Source organism: Helianthus annuus, chromosome 9 (genome assembly GCF_002127325.2).
Source record: "Helianthus annuus cultivar XRQ/B chromosome 9, HanXRQr2.0-SUNRISE, whole genome shotgun sequence".
Classification (NCBI taxonomy): domain Eukaryota; kingdom Viridiplantae; phylum Streptophyta; class Magnoliopsida; order Asterales; family Asteraceae; genus Helianthus; species Helianthus annuus.
This window is the reverse complement of record NC_035441.2, coordinates 56,527,835-56,553,009: the sequence shown is the minus strand read 5'-3', so window position 1 is coordinate 56,553,009 and position 25,175 is coordinate 56,527,835. Positions and strand designations below refer to the sequence as shown.

The following is a 25,175-nucleotide window of genomic DNA, read 5'->3' as shown; positions in this document are numbered from 1 at the left end:
TACAGATCAGTATTTATAGTTTGTTAGGTCGTTAGATGTCACTATCATGGTGACATCAGCTGAAGTATATCAGTAGTTTGGTTTGCCTATAAGTATGACAGTACTCTGTACTGTTACACCTGATTCGTTTTGAGTGAGTTCTCCTCCTCAATTCAATCCTTTCATCTTGTGCAACCAACTCTGAAGTATCAGGCTGAGGGGGAGTTTAGTATGTAAACATGATGTAATCATTTGCTTTGTATTGTTTAATCCTTCGACTCAATGAAAAGCATGTGTTTATCAAACTATTTTCTTCCTTTGATTGTGTTTACAAAGTTTGTATCCATTTCCGCTGCACTTTGTATTGTTTTACATTTATTGATATGTCAAGTTCATACAAACAAACACAATCATGAGAGCCTCGGATCCTAACAGCCAACACTATACTACGCTCACGATGGGTGCACTTGCCCATATGTGTGTTTGGTGTTAGTAAAATATCGTGTTTTATAAATTTAAAACTTGACTAACGTGTAAAAATGGCTAAAATTATACATAAAAACCTATACCACCACACGCACATCAAGTATAAGAAGAATCGACACAGAACAAGTCAATTTAATCTGGTTTCTATTATTTGTTTGAAAGTTACATACCCGTGAAACAAGCTGGACAACATCTCCCCTCAGGGAACCAAAAGCTTGTCCAAATGGGAACCCCTCAGCCCTATATATAGATAATGGCCATCCGCCCGAATTGACCACTGTCTATCCGTCCGGATGGACTATAACACTGCATGAACCAAATAGGGCTGAATAGGTATTAACGGATGATGTTGTCCATTCGCCCGGATGGCTCATACGTCCGAATAGACTTCGTACCATACAAAACCTTATCCGTTATATACACTAATCTATATAATATTCAACACATGCTCTATCTAGCCTATTCGCACAGGGGGAGACATACAAAATATGCACCAACAGAAAAAGGTGGTTCTTGATTTTCTTGATTTACCGCCCGACTAGCAGTTTAATTGTGGTGGCGAAAGTTGATGCACTAGTGAATTGGAGAAGATGGGGACACTTGCAATTGTGTTCATTGGGATAATAGTGTACTCGGCAATGGCTATCCACATTCTCTCCGTGATCTATCTTATGTTTCACACCGATGTTGTGGTCCCATTCCTTGAACCGGTAAAGGTTGATCAGAATGCGCAAATTTGGTTGGAAAATGAGCAATATGGTGTTGATAGAGAAGATCTTACTCAGATCCAGATCCGATTGCTAGAATGGTGAAACTAACCGAAATGTTTAAGGCAAGACTTTTAATTTGCAATTGTATTCCGAATAAGTGTTAAGTTTGGGTATCATGCAAGCTTTTCTTTACCCAAATTATTGTTCTTTTAATATATTAGGTTTTGTACTTTTATAGTTCATGTTTTGCACAAGAATGGAATATAAATGTTATTGAGTTTTGAACACGATAAGTATCTTGATTAATAATTTTTCAGCCCATAAAGTTTACCGGGTTATAATCTATTTATTATATATAACAGATTCAAGTTGCCTTTTACCTTATCAATAACTTATCTAATATGTCACATTATTTAAGTTTATTTTAATTATACTTATGAGTATTTAAAGTTAATTTCTCATGCCGGGAAACAATCCCGGGTGATAAACTAGTGTAGTATAAAAACCCAACACAAAAAAAGTTATACAACATAGAAATACAACACAGTTTTATGGGTTTTTTTAGTCGTCATATTTTATATAGCAATATGGTACTGAAATTAAAAATAAAAATACGTTTAATTTTATGGTGAGTTTTTTATAAAAAAAATAGTGTCGTATAAAAAAGTTATGAACGCTTAAAAAGTTGGGGGAGGAATATGCATGTGCCTTGCATGTGGAAAGAGAAAGCCAATAAATAAGATTTTCCCAGGATACCCTTACACTCATTTTCCTACATTTTCATCTTAACCATTGATTTGAAAAATGAATCCTTAAGATTTCTTCTCATCCTACTTAGGCAAAATAAACTTTTTATTTGATCTTACCCATATATATATATATATATATATATATATATATATATATATATAGAGGATAAGGATCCGTTAGGAACCACCCTTTATTGCGAGAACTACGAGAATTAATGTGAACACAACCAAAAATACCTTAAATAGCTAAAAAAACACAAAAAAAAAATTAATATTTTTTTTATCAAAAAAGCGCTACTTTTAGTAACATCTTTTTTTAATTTTTTTAAAAAAATTTTGCTATAGCAATTTTTTTTTAATTTTTTTAAAAAAAATTTTGCTACTAAAAGTAGCGATTTTAATGTAAAAAATATTAAATAAAAAATTTGTGTGTTTTTTTTAATTTTTTTAGGTTTTTTGGGGGTTTAGCTTTTAGTATTTTAGCTTGGGGGGGGGGGGGGGTTAGGTTTTTTTTTTTTGGTGGGGGGGGGTTAGGATTTTTTAGGTATTTTTGGTTGTGTTTACATTGGTTCTCGCAATAAAGGTGGTTCTCGCATGAACCTTACCCCATATATATATATATATATATATATATATATATATATATATATATATATATATATATATATAGTGGAAGGTTCAAATGAGAAGAAATTTTTTGTAAGAATAAAAAAGAACAAATTTCAACCAATAAAAATCCTTCATTTTACTTCATTTAATTTTTGTATTTAATATTAGTGTAAGGGTATATTGGTAAACTTTGATAGATCATTAATTGTTAGTCTTCCTTTTTAATAGCTAGTAAATTAAATCTGTAACCTATTTTCAAAAAATATATTTTTTTAAAGAAGAAAAACAATTAATTTAAAGTGTAGGATCAATTACGAGGTGTGTAGGATGAATTACGAGTTGTGTAGGATATATTTCAATATATGTAGGATAAATTTTCAAAACGTGTAGGAGAAATTTTGTACCCTTTTTTCTTTTTCTTCTCAATCTAATTTTCTTCTCAAATGAACATCCCCCTATATATATATATATATATATATATATATATATATATATATATATATATATATATATATATATATATATAGGGGACCGCTAGAATGAGAACCACCTCGAGTTGTAAGAACCGCGAGAACCACACCGTACGGGGCGAGGTGGACCAATTTTTTTTTTTCAAAAACGTAGATGCATGTATTATAAACACATTCGTAAAAAAAAAATTTAAAAAAAATGTCGTGCGTGTAGTTTTTTACACCACAAGTTTGTGGTTTACGAGTTCCGTAAATTTTTTACACCACAAGTTTGTGGTTTACGAGTTCCGTAACCACAAACTTGTGATGTAAAAAACTACACCCACGGCATTTTTTTTTAATTTTTTTTACCAATGTGTTTATAATACATGCATCTACGTTTTTTAAAAAAAAATTGGTCCACCTCGCACCGGATCAAGTAGTTCTCGCGGTTCTTACAACTCGAGGTGGTTCTGATTCTAGCAGCCCCCTATATATATATATATATATATATATATATATATATATATATATATATATATATATATATATATATATATATATATATATAGGGTAGGGCTAGATAGAAAACCCTATATATATAAAAAACCCGAGAAAACCCAAGCTCCCGACATTTTTTTTTTTTTGAAAAAAATAACACATGTAATATACATGTTTTTAAGACTTTTGGGCCAAAAAAATCAAAAAAGCGCCGAAGGATATTTTAAAAAAAAAAAAACAAGTTTCAGCAATTTTCAGCGAAATTATGTCTTTTTTGCTTAACACGTGTTAGGAGCTGAAATTTGTTTATTTTTTTTAAAAAAATCCCTTCGGCGCTTTTTTGTTTTTTTTGGCCCAAAACACTCTAAAACATGTATATTACATGTGTAATTTTTTTCAAAAAAAAAAATGTCGGGAGGTTGGGTAAAAATGGCTTCCCATTTGGGTTTCCAGAGTTTTCTAAGAATTTTAGGGTTTTTTATCTAGCATTATCCTATATATATATATATATATATATATATAGGGCAAGGATAAATCGAAAACCCGGTTGAGTTGACTAAACCCTGAAAACCCATTAACCACCATTGATTAAGCTTGATGGATGGCTGAGATTCATTTTGGGCCACTAGTGAAATTTGAATTCCTTTGTGACTATTTTATAATATAAATCATGTATGTAGAGGGCAATATGGGAAAAGCTTAAGATAGTCTCTTAGAAGAGACAAAAGTCTGCATGGGTGTAAGAAGCTTTACATCAATCAGCTGCATCATTACCCCTAATCCTAAAAACCCTACATCAGTCTACAATTTCAAAAACCATAAAAAATTATCAGAGACTCACATAACTCTCTCATAGTCTTTAACAACCCCTCTCAAATTAACCCCAAAATCACCGGAGAGTCACTCTCTCTCGTCATCTTCATCAAACGTATAACTTCAACAACCACCGAAACACTGACTCTCTCTTGTAATCTTCATCGGCTGATCCTGATTCAACAATCACCGAACTCATACTCTCTCATAATATTCATCAAACCCCCTCAATATGCAGACAAAAAGCATAAATCGAGTGAAAAAGATGTTAAGATATTGAACAATTGACGAAGATATTCAACAATCACCGTAGAATTTCAACGGTCACCGGAAGAAAAAAATCAGGCTAAAAACGAGAGGGTTTCAGGTGCGTCGCTTCTTGGTTGACTAAAATCATCAACTTTGTTTTAGCTATTCAGAATTAGGGAGTTTTATAATAGAGATTATAGGGTTTTTTAAGACTTCTGAAAATGCTGGATTGCTTTATACCGATTTGGGTTTTACTTAATGACAGGTACCATTAGGGGTTTTTGTTTGTTTTAAATAATCTCACTTGTTAAAAAGAAAGTTGAAAATTTCAGGTAGTTATGAATTTTCTTTTAGAGATACAGATCTGGGATGTGTGAAAATAAAGAATATAAACTTTTAAACAGTTTTCAAAGTGCTCGGTTTCTTCAAACATCTGGCTTTTTGTTAATGACAGGGTAGGATTAGGGGTTTTTTGGGATGAACACATGATCAATTTGGGGGGGGGGGTGGGGGTGGGGGGTCTGGTTTGTGGGTTAATTTTGATTGAGAAAAAAAATTACACTGATAGTGTGTACTTGTTCATTCTGAGGAAAAAAAACTCTGCTTGCTATAAATTGATCTGGGCCATAGTGATCTACTGGTGATTGGGGTCCTATATTTGTTATCTACTGGTGATATGTGTCTGTTAGAAAAGTCATGTGGACCATATATTGACTGCCTCTTTATCTCATACTTTGCAGAAATCCGTTGTAACAGCTAAGGATAGCAAAACAAATCCAACCAAAAAAAATGACCACAGGTGCTTATAAATTACAAAACCTGTGATCAACTATGCTTACAGATTAAAATCCATTTTGTCTTTATTGATGTTGATTACAAATAAAAAATGCAGCTAAAAAGGTTCGTGATACCCCGGTGCTTGAGAAGCGCAAAAACAGGAAACAAATATGTACGTAACTACTTTTAATTCATTACATGTTTGTTGTCATGTTATTGTCTAATTTCCATAAGCTTTCTAAAAACAGTGACACCGGATACTAATACATGCGGACCGGCAATGCGGACAAGGGGAGCTAAAAAAGGTTTAAATTTAGTCTTTTTTTTGTTAAGAAATATTTTGTAAAGGTTGTTAATAGTTCGTGATCTATATAAAACTTGTACAAATGTAGTTAAGGAAGCACATTGTGAAGAGAAGGTACACAGAAGAAAGCTAATAAGTACGTAAAAAGCATTTTTTTTCTTTCGATTGTCTAATAGTTATGTTTTATATAAATAATAAAACAAATATGGTGCCTCAGTTTTACCAGATAGTGACTTGGACACTCCCATGGAAAACATTGAGAAAAGAAATAAAGGTACATTTTTTAATGTATGGAAGCTTTGGTTACATACTTCTTGAAGCTTTGGTTACATACTTCTTAAATCTAATATTTGTGTACATGACTTTGTAAAACATTTGTAAGGCGACGGCGATCAGGACGGGCCAGCAACACGTACAAGAGGAGGTACAAAACTATACTAGACATGATCTTTGGGAGTCTAAATAAATATATGTTTCAATACTTGGCTTAGGTACTTTAATGCTAATTGTTTACAAAAATGTATATTTACAGCTCAGCGATGGCGTGAGGATAGCAAACCAAAGAAAAATGTCAAAAGGAAATTAATAAGTACGTAAACATACCCCACTACTACTTTCCTTCTTTATAAAACATGAAAATCGTAACCAAAAGTTGTTATCTTAGTTTCAGCAGATGGTGACTCACAGATGACTGCAGATACAGCTCTGCCAAAACAGGATGCAATTGGTGTAAAAAAAAACAAAAAAAAACTAAAACATGATCGGGTGGAAACCCGAGGTGGAAAACACGCAAAAACGACGCATAAGTGGGCTAAATTAAAAACACGTTCGTCACCTATGCAGTTGTTCAAATGCATCAAGTCTCTAACGAGGAACCAACAAGAAGACATTAATAGGATGGTTTTTGGAAAAATGTTGTCATTCAACATCAGTGGGATACCTCTAAAAATTGCCCACTATGTTGTGGACCACTTTAACCCAGAAGAAATGGCTATTGAAATGCCATGTGGGTCAATAGATGTTGATGTTGAGTCTGTCCATGACCTTCTAGGGATTCCTAAGAAGGGCATAGACATGCAAAATGTACGAGCATATTCAAAGCTTGATGTTGCTGTTGAAGCATGGAGAAAACGATATCGTAAACGATTTGTGGCACCAACGAACCTGGCACAATCTATACTCACAAGTGATGAAGCCAACAGTTTTCATTTCCGACTGGACTTCCTGATGTTATTCTTAACCGTCATGGTTGAGTGTAACAAAAATGGGCGAATGAAAGGGTGGATTTTGAAAACTTTTACTGGAGACACAGATTTCAGTAAAATCAATTGGTGTGCCTATCTGATCCAACAAATCAAATCATGTAAAGATGGCTGGAAGAGTTGTGATCCTGAATCTCCATTTTCTGGACCACTCACACTTTTGGCTGTAAGTGTTTTGTTTAACAAAACTTACTAACAATATAGGCATACAACATTTGTTTTGTTATCTTACCGCTTGTTGTTTTTTTTTTCGCCGTTACACAGTTGCTATATATCGACAGAGTTAAATGCACAGGATTTCCAGTTGACCGGACAATATACCCAATCGTATACTCTGGGACAAATACGAACTGAAAAAAAAGAGAACGGTTGGAGATAAAAAGAGGTGGCTTTGGTGGAGAGGATTTGCATGAAGTTGGTGTGGTTCGACGGGATCCAAGAAAAACTGAGTTACATGCTAATGATGAAGTTCTGAGTGTAAGATTAATAATTATAACCAATTACAAAATAATTATGTTCTTTCGAAAATTAGTTAAAAAACGTATTTTATAACTTTGTTTGTAGAATGAGATTGCATTGATAGAAAAACATTTGGATGTGATGGAGGCGAAAAGAGTTACGGTGGAAAAAAATTGGAAGTAGTGTTCAATGCTCATCCAGACAACGAGCAAGTTAAAAAATTGATACAACGATTTGAGAAAATTGTACACTAAAAAAAAACAAGGATATGGCTGTCGCCTGATTCCCCAAGGAAAAAAATTGCTGGGGTCCTCATGTCTCTTAACAAGACAGTCCAAAACCCAGATAATGATTACACAGAAGGTACAACGGGTAACGGATATATATCACTTCATTGAATATGTATTCAGTTTTTCTACAAGCTGTAACTAATTTGAATATTTTTTTTAAATGCAGACCTTAAAGATGATGTGGCAAACGCGGCTGAAGTGGCAAAGATCAATGGTATGACCTTTTTTACAAAACATATTTAGCTTTTTTATTTGCAATAATCGTTTACACGAAAAAAGTATTCATATGTATTTGTAGCTCAAAAATATAGAGTGCGAGATAACTTTTTTGGTAAGACTTACTGGAACAAGAATGTACTTATCGTACTTCGTTCAGATTCGTTGAGCCATAAACTGCTTTTTACGTTCAATTTACTCCTACACGTTAAAATTTTATTAAAAGATGGATTAACAAGCTCCATTTTGATTACATTTCCCCGAAAAAATAACAGTACCATTAAAAACGCCTATGTATAGTAGTTCAAAACCTTAGGGTACATTTAATGGATCATGATCATGTACTGACTCTTTAAAACCAATCATTTCTAACACAAAATAATGATAATTGACAGATTCGAATAAACGTAATCATGGGGAAGTGCGAAATAAAAAACGCAGTGCAGCGACTGATAATTTACTAAAAAAAGGTAAGGTGCAAAAAAATATAATACACGCGCGTGTGATAATAAACTGATACTATTTTTTTTTAAACGTATATAGCATCTGGCAATGATCGGGGGAATGGCGATGGTAAGCGAATGAAGAATGATGTGTCAGCAAAAGGTAACTTTAGTGATGACAATCCTAACAAAAACGTTATGTGAGGAAAAGCTAACTTTAATTTCTTTATTTGAAATAGAAACTCCACTATAGAAACATACACGACAACATACACGTGCAGTAATTGTAGATAGAAAAATAATAAAAAAAAATAATGACATCAATATTACATTTCTCTACAGATGAAAAAATGTAAAATGTTTAACTAACAATAAAGTAAACCACCAAATGTATGTCCCAAATTGCAAACTAAGCGTAACATGTGTGTATGTGACCACATTAAACTAAATAGATGGGGGTAAGGCTGACAAAACACAAGAGATGATAGATGGAGAAAGGTGCGGAGATGCCACTACAAAAAAAAGTGCTACATGTGGAGTCATAGGCAATCAAGGAAATGAGGCAGAACATCAAGAGACGATAACTACAACAACAAGTAAGTTTTACATCTTACATATAACCCGTCACATGTGTAGAAAAATCAAGAAAACCCGATCATACACAAACAAACTAACACGTATGTGTCTGTGTACATGTGAATGAATATAAATAGACAAGAACAACGAAACACAAAACATGCAAGGATTGTTTGATGCGCCTACCTTTCACCTGCTCACACAAGACACCGAATTAGGTAACTCATGATTCCCAAAAAAAATGAACATGTGTTATTTCTGTACACAACAGATAATCCAACTTATCAAAACCAAAAAAAAATTGCAGGTGATGATGTGATGATACGCATGACAAAAATCAAGAAGGTGAGTTCTACATTTTTTTTACTTCTTTCGAAAATTATAATAAACTTGGCATTTTTTTATTAAATACTAACAAACAAAAACTAAAATTGAGCAGGGAAGGGAACGACTGAAAATGATATCACACGTAATGCTTGGATAAAGGAACTTGAATCAAGACGAAGAAAACCAGTTGGTAGGTTCAACCGCTCATGTGATGACCATGAACACGAAATGGGAATAGACATTACAACGGAAGAACAGCGTATTTGGGAGTTTCTATTCGATGTGAAGTACTCAATGTAAGCATCAGTTTAAAAATATTAAAAATATTACTTGTTACATTATGCAAAACTTTGGTCCTCTGATAGATTATGGAATGTTTTTGCTCCAAATAGTATGTTTTTTTTTTTTAAAAAATAGTCTATTATGTTTTAAATGTATAACTGCATATGATTTTTCACAAAACAGGACACGGGGAATGGTCATCTCCTTGTCTAGCGGGGTAACAAAAAAATTTGGTCAATCTGCTGGGTAAGTTCAGCTATAAAAGATATACGTAAAACATAATAGTCCTAGTTTCTTGATATCCAGAATCTAATTTACATATCTAACATTGTCTTACGCAGAGATGTTATCTTCGAGAGTATATACGGCTTGGAACTCACAAAAACACTGATGCGCACTTTGAGGGAGGAAGTGAAGGTCTGCTCTGATGTAGTTGATGCTTGGGTAGATGTGATGAATTATGAAGAACTTGATAGAACCGACGGCTGCCCGACGCGGGTTTATTTTAGCACAACTGTGATAGTAAGTATTCATACTATATTACTTGATCTTTGTCTGTGATTTTGGATTTATTAAGTCTTTGGGAACGTTGTAAGTATGTCTATCTAAATGCATCTTTTGAATTATTGTAATTCGGGGCTTGCACCACCTTATTGACACATCTTATTTGAAAAAAAAAAAACAGGACAGCTGGTTATTGACGGATTCTACTTGTGATGATGATGAACGTATGCAAACGTTCGGCGAAAGGATGGTCGTAGGCGGCGCATATGATTTCATGGGGATCAAAATGGGTTTCTTTCCAATCCTGGAGAATGATGAATATTACATGATTGTTTTCGATCAGGAAAACGGTGAAATAACCGTCATAGACCACAAGCCTGATCGCACACACTTAGCTGGCATTAGGGACCATCAAGACTACTACAAAAAAGATACACCATACAAAGTGGTTAGTCATTTTCTTTTCCCATAAAACATTACGATGAAAAACAGCAAATCATACAAAAACTGATTAGTTTATCGTTTTTTTACAGAAGCATATGCTGGACAATTATTTGGAGCATTGCAAACATCCGTTAAAGGATAAAATTGCGCCAGCCAAGACTAAGAGGTGTGATATCCATTGGGCGACAAGTGCACATCCAATGGATAGTGCAGTATTCCTTATGCACCACATGCAGAATTTTTACGGCATTAGTAAACACTTTGAATGTGGTTTTAGTCGCAACTGGAAGCAAAAGCAAAAACAGATTCTTACCCTCCGAAAAAAATTCGCTACACGCATACTACTCTGTGATGTGAATGTAATGAAGGGAAAGGTTCGTGATGCTGCATTATCAGTGTAAGTTGCTGCTCCGTATGGTAATGTTATGTTTTTTTGTGGATGGGCCTATTGTGTACAACTTAAACAATTTAAACTCGTACTTTGTCAGTTGCCTATATGTATCTAACTATTAATGTCTGTCGTTGATCCGGACAACTTAAACAATTTATGTGTACGTTTAGTGTTACATTTTGGTGAACCATAAGTAAACTACTGGAAAGTTTGACAAGCGGCCATAACTATCATTACAAAGCAATATTTCCGTTTAATAACTTTTTTAATCAATATGTGTGTTCTTTGCTATAATAATTAGCGTTAGTCAAGCGGCCATAACTGTCATTACAAATTACTTTGTTACAAAAAAATACCTTTCTTTGTACAACAAACAGTACCAAAAAAAAATGTAACAGCATATATTAAATTGAGGGGTGAGTTACCTGCTATGCAAATCTAACTACTCATTATAATATATTTTCATAAAGAAAAACAACTACAGTCTTACAAAAAAAATACTGCCAGCTTTGAATTGTCAAATCTGCAAAAAAAGTACACGCATGTACCCAAACCATATCCAAGAAATATATGATAGTACCCATTATTATAATAATATATATAAAGTACAATCTCATATAAATGCCACATTATGGGGAATCTAAGATGGACAAAAAGGAAGGATAGTTCTCAATTGTACTTATGGGCAACGTTGTACTTATATCTTATCTCAATTGTAATACTCTTATAGTATTTTTATAAAGAAAAAAAAAAGTGAAGTCCTACAAAGTAGTTGTGCCAACTTGGAAGTGACTAATCTGCATAAGAAGTACATACATATCGAACACTATATCCAAGAAATATATAAAAGTACAGTCTCATAAATTGCCCCATTATGGGGAATCTAAATTGGACAAAAAGAAAGCTTATCACTTATTAATGTTTACACCAATGAAAAGGCATAAATAATAAAAAGGAAAAATATGTGTACTTCTATCTCTATCTTATGTCCAATTAAAAAAAGAATAAATGACTACTTCTATCTCTAACTATATTCATTGTTAATGTATCTCTGTCATGATTTGATAACTATAGTACACGCATCTAATAAATTCCAAATGACTCTTTGCGTGTAATAAAGATATAAAATATATATATACACCTATCACATTTGGGTAAACAAAAACGAGGGAAAAATCAAAAGTTCAAATCTTTAAAGAAAATTGTAACTCCTTAAATCAAAAAAATAATTAACTTCTATGTTGGTCAGTGTAGTACATTTAATGTTGATGTAAACTGATGTAAACAATCTAATTAATTTATCCACCTAACATCATTTGATTGTCTATAAATTAAAGTGAAATGTAAAACAATAGTTTCATCACTTGTTCACCATAAAGAATTAAAAAAAAACAACCTTATTATGTCTAGTCCATCATCACCAGCTAACTCAAAACGGGTTACCAAACGATTACGGAGAACGCTTTCATTCGAACTCCAAACTCCAAAATCGGATTGCAACCCAGAGTGTTCTCAAATCACAAACACCCCTTCCATTCCGTCAACGCCGCAAACTGTTGAAGAAAATCTGGATATCGATGCTAAGCTTATAAGTGATCTCCTTACTAACACTAAACCTGAAGTAACAACACATGATGAGATGTCGCTAGATGATGCACTTTTTGATGTTGACTGGGGATCATTTTACTTCACCACACAAGTTACCCCTGTCAAAAACTCTTCATCTGTGGTGCTCGCAGACCAAGCAAAACCAGTCAACGCCACCCAGGAGACCTCCCCGGCAGTTGATCCAAAGACTATCGATGATCCTGAAGATGATCCTATAGATGATGATTACTCTTGTTACTCTCAAAACACCCTTATCTCGTGGGCCAACCACAACCCGTGGGAGAGTGAGCTTAGCCCAGAACCACTTAGCGCTGAAATTGAGTATGGCACACCAAGATCGTTTCTTGACTAAATAGTGGTGTTTATGTGAACTTACTAGTATGTGTGTGAAAAAGAAAGTACCCCCATTTTCCCTCTAATATATAGGGGCTACTTTCCTTATCCTATGTTATCCAATGTACTTTACCATATCTAGTGTTTAAGTTATTATGTACTCAACTAGGGCTACTGAACTATTCTGTTAAATCTATGTTTTCAATCTATGCTATTAAAAAAATCGTGTCATTATTATATGATTTCAACAAATACTGACTTCTAAACATAAAAAAAAACTTACATAGGTTACACCCTTTAGGAAAAAAATAATAAATGAAAAAGAGTAACATGATCAAATCTAAAAAAGAGATTCAAGCAACTGTCAACAAAAGCACACAATCAAAAACACACATACAGCAAAAATGTACAAAAACCTTAGAGAAAAAAAAATGTAACACGGTACGTAAGCACGTGCACAAATACAAAACAAAAATGTACAAAAAATCTCAGAGAAAAAAAATGTAACACGGTACGTAAGCACATGATCACACACGTACATCAAAAATGTACAAAAAACTCAGAGAAAAACAAAATGTAACATGGTCAAAACAACCAGATTATTTCTTTCAACAAAGGAAAAATCTACAAAAATCAAAGAGAAAAAAAATTGTAACATGGTAAACCCAAAACGCAACAAATCCATCACGTAGAAGATTCTCGTGTTCAACAAAACATCAAAATAAGTACATACTACACAGGATAATCCAACTAAGTACCACATATTTCTTAGTCTCAACAAATAATGGCAAAACCCTCAACAAACAATGCTAACAAGTAAGCTGCCAATCACTAACGCTAATATCAGTAACCATATAACCCTCTTCTTCTTTCGGATTTCTTGCTCACGGGCAAAGAGTTCAGCTTGTAGGCTATTGATGTTCCTCAAAAGACCTGGTATGATCCTAGTTGACCTTAGGCACATCGGTGGGTCGACCCAACCAATGAAAGGGCAGTTGCTAGGCTACATTAAAAATAATGGGCATAAAACCCGATTAGAACATACATTTACTTATTAAAACAGGGTTCGAATTTTTTACCTTAAACGGACATGAATAGAACCTTCTTCCTGGGTTGTCATCTGTCCATGATGTCCGGATGGTAGCAATCCTCCCACATGAACACCTTTTCATGTTTTTTTAGGGGTAGATGAGGCTCAGATAGATGAATTGTAAAGAAAATAGAGAGATAAGAAAATGATATATTTGAATATAGTTAGAGTAGTTGTATATGGAGATAGTTGGAGACCTATAGTTGGAATGATGATTTATGACATCCATCTAGAACAAAAGATATGTACTAAGGATTTGTGGGCCCCACTATAAACATATTCTTTTGTCATTACCCACATCCATACACTTCTTTCTTTTTCTACTTTTTATTACCTTTTTCTTTTGTTAGCATGTGGCCTACCCATAGAAAGATTTTACGACCACATTTGTACTTGTATAACCAACAGAAACTAGAGAGTTTTTTTTTCATTATATATTACACCACAAAAAAATTACAACATCATTAGACACATAAATTACTCCTTAGTTAATGCTCATAACCTGATACTTCACCTAATTTCTAATTAACCTAAAAACACACATCTTCAAAAACAAACATAATTAGAAAAACACAACACCACCACCTTATTTCTACTTGAGCTCCTTCATGTGAACCACTTTTTGCACTTGCATGGGTTCGGTGGCACGGGGGAAACTGATATGTTTATTGGGAAATATGAATCCCACTCAATTTCACTCATCCACGAGACATCATCAACCCAATCGCTGTTTTTGGAATCATCAACATGTCTCTTTGTTGGGTATACTGTAGGCTCACCCTTGGGCACTACTCTTGGCTCCATCTTGACTGTAGGGTTAACAGTAGGCTTGTTTTTCGGTATTGCTCGCACTGTAGGCTTCACATCGGGTTCCACCTTTGGGGTCGAACAACTACTTCTCTTCCCGCGGGGGTGCCCATCACTAGTAAAAATCTTCCTAAGCGTACGTATGGGCATAGCGGGTAGAGGGCTTGTTTCAGGAATATCGCCAACGCCGCCTGGAGTCGATGCATACTTTCGAAGTCTCTTCCCAACATTAATGAACTCATTTTTTTCAGGCTTGAGATCGATCGCCTCAACATCCGGAACTTTGGAAACCAAGCATGGCCTCTTGTGCATTGTTATGCTTTGTGTGTGATGAGTAGGTAACAATGCTTTGGGGATATACACATTGGGTATGCTGAAACTATTTATAATGAAAAAAATAAACTTTGGGGGTGGATGGTGGTGATTAGATATGAAAGTAAATGACAAATTAAATGCATCACCAGGTAAAAAGGAAAAAGTAACAAATATACATCTTGTTGTATGTATTCTGTAAAAATGTATCTACGGCTTGTGTTTTGTAAAAAAAACTACAAACACAAAAAAAAAATACAAACTACTATATGTGCTTAGAATTTGTTTTTTGTTACTGGCTTTTGTAACGAAAAGGGTCATTTTTAACTAATTATATACGTAGGATGGATGTAACGTCCAAAATATGTAACATGGTATAAACAAAAATCTCAGATTCTAACACAGCAAAAATCTACAAAAAACTCAGGGTAAAAAAAATGTAACATAGTAAAAAAAAATAAAAAATCCATAGCATAAAAAGGTATTAGCTTCAACGAAACATCAACAAGTACATACTAACGAAAATATCATTAGCATACTAACAAGGATAATCCAACTAAGTACCACCCATTTCTTAATCTCAACAAACAATGCAACGTTTACTTCTCACACAAACATTAGGGATATCATTTCATAATGCAACTGATCAATTAAACAATAGTCAATAAACTGAAAACCATACGACATACCTAACCCACATACATCCTAACATGCAAATATATGCATGTGCATCGATTTTCAGATAATCTACACATGCAAACATGTGCATGTACAAAAGGCAGCACAAAAAATACAAAAGAGGTGATCAAAGTTTACTTGCGCTCCACTAAAATGGAGACCAAAAAGCCGGCGTCATAAAAGTTTTCAAAACACGCACAGCACACACATCAACATAAATACCAAATCAAGTGGACTCCTGACTCGCAGAGCTTGAGTCCTCGTCCTCGTTACCTGATTTATTCTTGTTCTTCTTTTTCTTGCAATTTCTTGAATCATGCCCAGTCACGTACTTCATACAGGTTCGGCAAAGCCTGGGTGTTTTGGGAGGTTTGACAGCAGAGTTGCTCGTTCCATCCTGAGGTGCTCTAGACAATCGTCGGCGTTTGCCGCGTCCTTTGTTCCTGATCCCGTCTGGATTGTTGAGAGTTACGTCCCCATCTAAAGAAACACCAAGCAATTCTTCAACAGCAGCATAGTTATGATTGTTGGCTTCGTCATCAACTGGTCCTCCATTTAGTAACTTGAATTTCAGTTCCTTTATCTGCTCAGCGAAAGAAGAATGTCCTCCGACATCACTTCTTAATACGTCCACACATTCAGTTACGATCTCAAGAATCTGACTTCTCGCAACAGCTTGTGGACGAGTGTCAACGCCATATCGACTCTCAATAGAAAATAAACTTTTAGGAAGCACGTCCCTAGGCCAACGCTTAACAATAAACTGGGCCGGGATTTTTTCAATATTGTTTACCCGGTAAACACAAAAAATGTGCCTACACAGATATCCAATACGGATGAAGTTGTTGCATGAACAGTGTTGGTGCACTACATCTGCTGATTACGTCTTGTATCGAGTCATTATCTTAGAACGTTAGATCTAGGCACGTAATACGAGAAATTATGAGATTGTATAGGTTTATAGTGTTTGGATCGCTCATAGGTACATGGTGATAGTGGACCGCTCATCTGACACTATCTTGGGCCGCTTATGTGTCAGCTTTATGGACCGCTCCAATGTCATGTCTGGGCCGCTTATTGGGCCTGTCCAATAAGCGGTCCCAATGTCCTATAAATACCTTATGAGCGGATTCATTTGTAATGGTTCCTGATTTTCGTACCGAAGTGCTACCGGATCGAAAACAGGTTGTATTCATCGTCAAATCAATAGAAAAGGAGTTTAAAGTGTTATACAAGCTATTCCTACGTCATTTACTTGTTTTCCGCATCTGTACTTGACGAAAACACCTCTGAACGACTCGTTCGGGTCACCAAACGATCCTACAAACAGGATACCGACTGATTACTCAACTCAAGTTTAACCTACAAAAACACCAAAACACATAATTAAGCTTCTGTGAAAAAAAGCATAATGAATAGCTTAAAACAAAAAATGCAACTATAAGGATACAGCAAGTTACCGTGAATGTGTTGGTTGCATTGTTACGTTTGTCCAACTGATTCACATAGTAAACACAAACATCATTACAATCCTCCGTGTTTACAATGTAACAAAACAGCTTCCCCTTGTATATCTCTTTTCTTACTTCTGTGGAAATTGCATGTGTATACAACTCAAAAGCATGCTTCTCAATAGCTAAGTCAGTACTGTCCATGAATACACTAGATGAAGTTTTAAACTCTGCAACACGTTGCCTGTAACGCTGATTGTCTATCCTAGTTTCGTAACATAGCATGAACTGAACTAGTGTGTTAGCGCTAGAAGAGTTGACCTTGAAGCTTGAGTTAGAGCTTTCACATCTTGATGTAGTCTTCATCAGACAACACATTGGGATGTCACGGAAGCAGGCAGGTACCCATTGGTCCCTAATTGAGTACATGTCATTCAACCAGTCGTGATCTTGTAACCCATATTCCTCCATCAAAAGTTGCCAACGCGTCTCAAATGTAGATGGCCTCATGTGAATACTCCACACCAAACGATGCATCAATGCTCTTAGCTCAGAGTTTTGTAACAGGTCTCCAGCAATCTATACATATGAAAACACAAAACTGTTAATAAAATGAAACAACAAAAAAAAAACTTCTCAAAAGAGATTCATAAATTAATAAAACCTTGGTGGGAAGTTTCTTCATAATATGCCACATGCAAAGGCGGTGCCGAGAGTCTGTGAAAACTCTGAAATGGCAGCTTTCATTGAAGGGTCCTGGTCCGTCAGAACTAACTTTGGTTGCTTCTTGTGTGCCTTCAGAAATGATTCAAGTAACCACTTGTAAGACTCAGTGGTTTCATTGAATAGCAAGCCAGCCCCGAATGTCACACATTGTTTATGATTATCAACGCCAGTGAAAGGAACAAAAATCATGTTGTACCTGTGCGACAAAGAAAAATAAACAAAAGTTAATAATATGTTAAAGGGAAAAAAAGTGCAACTTTCCAAAACCTTACTTGTTAGTGTGATAAGTCGCATCAAAAGCTAACACATCCCCAAACATCTCGTAGTTTATCTTGGAAATTTCCTCTGCCCAAAAAATCGATCTCAATTGCCCTTTCTCAACAACAAACTCATAGTAAAAGTCTGGTAAGCTCTCAGATCTTTCTTTGAGACGATCTATAACAAGTTGCGCATCACGATCACCAATATAAAGCCTAACCGACTGGCTCCAGTTCTTAAAATCAGTTGGCGTGCCACGTACATTGTGATGTCCACCCATCAGGGACACTAAAACTCTGTGAGAAACAATCGGACCAATTCTGTTCAAACTCATGTTATGGATAAACTGTTTGGATGCAAATGGTAGTTTCCTTGAAATCCTACTTAGGTCACGATTAAAACGCTCAACAAACGGATGATTATGGTGCTCATTGAACCCTACCACTGTGCACGTAGAGCTGCCCTCACAAAACTTAACCAGTATACTAGCCTTGCAATCTGTCACTGTGAAATTACTTTGCCTAATACTCAAGCTTGACTGCTCCAAAGTATCAGTTTTACGCTTAATCTGTGGTTTTGAATATTTAGTACACCTTATGTACTGGTGAGTGACAAACCCCTTCCATCTCTTGGTTTGCCCCTTACGAATAGAAAACCCAGAATATACAGCATAGTCCTTGTACATACTGAACACATCCTTCCATGTTTCATATACAGAACCAACAACAGGCTTTAAAACAATAGGAACATTAGGACACCACATTCTAGTCCCATTGGGTGTGTGGTGAACATAAAATTCCTCGTCCGCATGAACACCTACAAAAAAGGTATTGTTTAATAAATTATAACACATATAGGTTAAAAAACAAATTTACTTGTAATATGAAACCTAACAAACTGATACTGTATTTCCAAAAATACAACATTAACACGTTTTCCAAAAAAATGCAAATAAAACGTGGAAGTACATTTTATTGATGTCGCCAAAAAGTGTAGATGCTAGTGCATTTTTTTTTATGTAAACAAAAAAAGTAATCTCGAGTGCTTTCACGTTCCAAAAAATATAAAAACTTGATACAAGTGTAACGACATGTTTTATAAAAGCTTGTTTCATAAAAAAAATAAATGGTTACACTTGTTTTTACCTTGAAAAAGATTACCACATTTTCAACCAAACTACCCAAAACATCATCTGTTTATAATAATAATAATAATAATAATAATAATAATAATAATAATAATAATAATAATAATAATAATAATAATAATAATAATAATAATAATAATAATAAACTACAAACATTAAAAAAATGGGTGTTACAATAAACCTATAGATAAAAATTCATGGTTTCACATAAACAATGACCTGTGGATAGCAACTGCGTAAAAGTACAATCCTGAACACCATCTTCATCATCATTTGGGCCATTTTGATTCAGAAGTGAGGCTACACATAAAAAAACAAAAAAAAAATAAGCAAGAAGAATCCAATGAACATCTAAACAAAGAAATCCTTAATTTACACAACAGAAAAAAAAATGAACCAAGATGAATCCAACAAAAATCTAAACAAGCATTTAAAGCTGTACATTTAATGAAACAGAAAAAAAATCACTCACCTGGAAGCTCTGAAGAAATAGGTTCAGGATCTGGTGAAACTCTACCCTCAACCAAAGCATCTTCATCTTCATTAAATGCAAAATGAAGTGAAAGATTATGTGGGACAACATTTAAGGGTGAACCAGGATCATCATTGAGGTTGGGTAACTCCGTACCACCGATAACAGTTCGATGTTGTTGGTTGTTCGAATCAGCCATGTTAAATGCAAATACTCTTCAATGGTGAGTAAGGATTCTCTCTTTGCCCTTCTCTCTTTCACTCTTCTCTCTGGTCTGAATAAATGAAGTGAAAAAGCTGTTTAGGGGTATGTATTAATGAGATATTGGAAGGTTGTGATAGGAAGATGTGAGAGAAGAAGGAAGGTTGTGAAAAGTCTAACAAGTACTACATGCATTAATTAAAAAGATGACAAGAAGGAAGGTTGTGAAGGTATGAGAAAGTCTGCGTGTGCAGACATCACCAACCCATCACATAATGTCAAAAATATAACATAGAAAATGACTATCATGCCCTTACTCCTTTCAAATATCAATTTAAACGTGGATGAATCCTAACCACATGTTAGAGTTTTCAGGGTTTAGTCAACCGGATTGAGTTTTCTCATTATAATTAGCCTATATATATGGGTTATATATATTTATATATGGGTGAGAGTTGGCTATAAAGTCCATTTTTCCTACAATGTGTAAAAGAGTCATAAAACACCATAATGTCAACCATAAAACACACTCAAAACCCACAAATAACATATTGAAGATAACTAAAACAACATATTTGTGGGTTTTGTGTTGTGTTTTGGATGATAAGCCTTTGATTATCGAATGACTAACATTAGTATATTTTATGGTAATTATGATGTTGTGTTTTATATTCATAGTCTAGTTCTACAATGATGTGTTTGAAGTTTTTAAGGACTGTTAGAGTTTGAATATTGTGTTTTAGTGATCTTCACTATGTTATTTGTGGGTTTCGAGTGTGTTTTATGGCTGAAATTGTGGTGTTTTATGACTTTGTATACTTTGTAGGAAAAATGGACTTTGTAGCCGAACCTCACCCATATATATATCGGATTTAAGAAAAACACGTGCCCCTCGAAATCCCTGTCCTCATTGGGACATAAGTAGCCTCTTAAATATTCAAATACTTTGTAATTTACATAAATAGCCCTAAGGTGTAATAATACAAAAATACACTTACACTTAACCGGAAAAGGTGACAGAGCTAGTGATGTGGGTTAAAACCATTTCAAAATGCAACCGTAGGGTTGGATATGTCAAAATATTCATTTTTGAGCTAAAAGACTTTAAATTGACTAAAGCACAAGGGCCAAATTTGTAATTTTCTTTGACCATTTGTTTTTTATAAACACTAGGTTATAACCCCGTGTATTACACGTGGTTGAATAAATAAATTTTATATACTAAATAATAAAACAATATATCTTTAAAAACATCATTTATTGTACGGGCTGAATAAATATAATTTTATATATTAAATAATAAAAAGTTATCATATTGTACGGGTTGAATAAATGTAATTTTATATACCAAATAAAAAAGTTATATATTTAAAACCACGTGTATTACGCGGGTTGAATAAATGTAATATTGTTTACCAAATAATAAAATAATACATCTTTTAAAAATTTCATTTATTACAAGGGTTGAATAAATGTAATTTTATATACCAAATAATAAAAAATTACTTCTTTAAAAATATGCGCATTACACGGTTTAAATAAATGTAATTTCCTATACTAAATAATAAAAAAATATATATCCTTAACAAACCTCTTGTATTGTACGAATTGAATAAATCTAATTTTATATATCAAATAATAAAAATTTATATCCTAAAAAACCTCATGTATTACATGGGTTGAGTAAATGTAATTTTGTATAGCGAAAATAAAAATATTTAATATATTAATACAAAGTAAAATTTGTTAACGAAGTCTCAACGAATTTAAGTCTTTATTTAAAACTCCGTAAATGTATAATGATAAATAATATTAGTAAATTTTTTTAAATTTCATAAAATCTATTTGATACCAAACTAAACTAAACAAAACGTTCAAATATAATTAACTCAAATAAATAATATTATAAATGAGAAGGAGATTAAACTAAATAATAATTATCCTTAAGATATTAAATTAATAATATTTAGTAGGAAGGTTATCTATAATATAAGATATTAAACTAAAGGGCTTGTCTAAATGCACCCCTATTTTTACTTTTGACACCTTCTTTCTAAAATAAATAGCTTTGAAGTTGTCAAACTCTAACCCTATAAAAAAAACTTATTTTTAATTCTATACATAAATAATTAAATAAGTGATAAGCATTTAATCCGAACCAAACTTTGGATAAAATTGGTTATATAATTTAATAACTTTATTTGAAATGTTAAAAAAATTTATACGACCTGAATACATAAGTTTATTATTCTTTTTAAATGGTAAAACTCACGTAGCTATATTTTTAAAATTTTAGTTATATTAATCTATCTCCCCCTCCAACGATTTATTTTTCCCGATTCCATTTTAATTTTAAGATTATTGCATCGTGAATTCGATAGATATTGGTTTGGTTCATTATGGTTTTAGTATCTAAAAATAAACTCGTGATATGCTCAAAAGGATATAAACACGTGTTTTACATCGATCGAACAACATAGAAATAGATAAATTGTATTTGACCCGTTCGGTTAATGCAAAAGATTAAATATAAGCATGCTGCAACGATACACTAAAAATCAGAATGTTATAAAAGGTTATACTTTAATTGTTTTTGCTCGGTTACTTGTACAACTTTGTTCTTATCTTGATTTGAATAAAATATATCTCAAGAAATACATAAATATAAGTATGCCGCAACAATATACTTGAAATCAAAATATACGTGATAAAAGATTATTCTTCAACAATTATAAAAGAAAACAAAAAATATATTTGAAAATAGCTATAATTACAACAGTTAAAAAAGAAAACCAAAATGACGTTAGTTAGTTAGCTATTGAAAACATAGATTTGAGTAAAAAAAAATTATATATGTATTGTATCAAAAAAAGAAAACCAAAATGACGTTACTTAGTTAGCTATTGAAAACATGGATTTGAGTAAAAAAAAATTATATATGTATTGTTATTATGCTCCAATAAAAATCAAAATGAAGCTAGGCATATGTCGTTAATCGTTTATAAGCAATTAAAAAATAAAATAAAAATAATAAATAAATACTCTTTCATCATCTAAAAATAGTCGATACATAAATAATTGATATAGTTTTATTTTGGAGAAGTTTCGATTCTATAATTTAATTTGATTTTTAGTTTTAGTTGTTTTAAAAAAATGAGTGTTATCTATAATTAATTAGAAGATATTAAACTAAAATAATAATTATCTATAAAAGATGACCTAATATGATGACAAGTGTTCTTAAAGTGGTTTCTTTTATTATATAGTATAGATTGTTTTTAAAATCATTTGTTTTTAAGCCGCCCATCTTTTCTTTAAATAGTTTGTTTTTTAATCGCTTGTTTCCTAAAATCGTAGTTTTGATTGTCGTTCGTTTAAAAAATCAAGTAGTTCATTTTCTATCGTTCTTTATAACATTGTTTGTTTTTTTACAATTGGTTTTTTAATCATTTACATTTAGTACTCTTCATTCTAAAACCAACCTTTTTTAAAATTCTCTTTGCTTAAGAAATATTTATAAAAACAAAAGGTTTAGTAAATTTAAGTTAAAATAAAGTAAGGTTTTAGAAAGTGATTTATTTTAATTAACAAAAGGTTTAAAAAATAAACGAATTTTGAACATACAAACGTTCCAAATAAATAAATAAAAAAAATACTCGTTTACAAGGGAGGAAAGTATGACGTTGGGGGATGATTATGGTAATTTGTGTAATTATATAAACTGCCTCCTTAGATATTCAAAGTACTTTATAATTTATTTAAACAACCTAAGGTGTGTAAAGATCAAAATAGCCATACACTTGGATAAAAGAAAAAAGAAAAAGTAACAGAGAGCTAGTGTTGTGAGCTAAAACCGTTATTATGCGAACGTAGAGTTGTCAAAATATTTATTTTTGAGTTAAAAAGTTAAATTGGCTAAACCATAAGCGTCAAATCGTAATTATCAATAAAATATAATATATTCAAATTCAAACTTGGTGACCGTTTCATGATCCATCCATATTTCATTTCCTTATTTTATTGCTGCATTAATCACCGAAATTTCAGTTTCTTCTCCTCAAAAATCGACGAAACGGTTAAAAGGTAAACACTCACAAACCTAATCGATCAATGATATAGCCAGATTCGTGGATGATCACCAAACTTCTCAATGGTTTTCCAGATTTTGTTCAAACATCGCGTTATATAAGATATCGACTGGTTACCCAAAGATGCCGAACGACGATGCAAGGTAAAACATTTGTTTGTTCTTCGTACGAATTCTTAAAAAAACGTTTAAACCAAGTCAAATAATCAAGTTGGAAAAGTTTGCCGGAAAGTGTTTTTGAAGCAATAAGTGTGCAACCCATATTATAGTCTATTTTTTTAATAACATATAGAGAACCAAAATGTTGTGGGTAAAAGGGGTACCGGAGGTAGCTATGTAAGGGGAGGAGGGGTGGTCACTAGTGATAGATTTCTATCACTCCCACTATCCAATCAAATCATGTCATGTCATCAACCAAAATTCTATCACTAGTGATAGAAATGTAGGGGGGTGGTATCACTAGTGATGATGGAATTCTATCACTCCCAAATTTTTTTAATTTTCATATTAAAATTAAATTTCACTATTTTTTATTTTTTTATTTTAAATTAGAAATTAACAATAAAACACTAAAATTAAAAATTTCATTAAATTTAAAACATACTACTTCAATTTAACATACTACAAACATACAATTTAAAAAGAAAAACCTACTCAACCTAGAGAACCTACTAGTTCGATCAAATCGTATCTCAACCGAAAGTGAGTTTCTTCCTTACGCACGTAAAATCGTTCATCAAAAACTTCGTTGGCACGTATACGATCACGGTCGACCATCTTCTTCTTTGGGCGGGACGACTCGGCATCAAGCTCGTTATACACCGACACAAAATATTTTAGCGTCTCATTGTCGGAAGACGACTCGGTATCGCTATTGCTAGAAATCGGAAACGTCGAATCCGTAGGAAAATCCATTTGAGAAAGATGTAGATTGTGTGAAATGGGTTTATGTTTTTGGTGTGTGTAAAATGGTTTAAAATGGTGATATATATAAAAGTTTTAAAGGTTTTTTTTTTTAATAAATTACCGTTGAATAACGGTCGAAAATAGGAACCAACGTTCAAATTCTTTCAATCTTCAACGCGTGATAACTTCAACGCGTTTAAAATTCATGCGTGATACAATGGGAGGCGGCGGAGTTCAACGCGTTATTTTTGTTCATCACGGTGCTATAACGCACCGCCC

The 25,175-nt window shown here is 33.2% G+C and overlaps 1 protein-coding gene across 1 annotated transcript; it reads right to left on the bottom strand.

The window, feature by feature from the left end:
• Window positions 1-15,874: 15,874 nt before the first annotated feature.
• Window positions 15,875-17,609, bottom strand: LOC110875760 (protein FAR1-RELATED SEQUENCE 5-like). Its single transcript, XM_022123963.2, has 3 exons — window positions 17,109-17,609; window positions 16,988-17,010; window positions 15,875-16,463 (listed from the first exon to the last, which is right to left on the bottom strand). Exons 1-3 carry the CDS (start codon window positions 17,607-17,609, stop codon window positions 15,875-15,877), a joined length of 1,113 nt encoding a protein of 370 aa, XP_021979655.2.
• Between the last annotated feature and the right edge of the window lie 7,566 nt (window positions 17,610-25,175).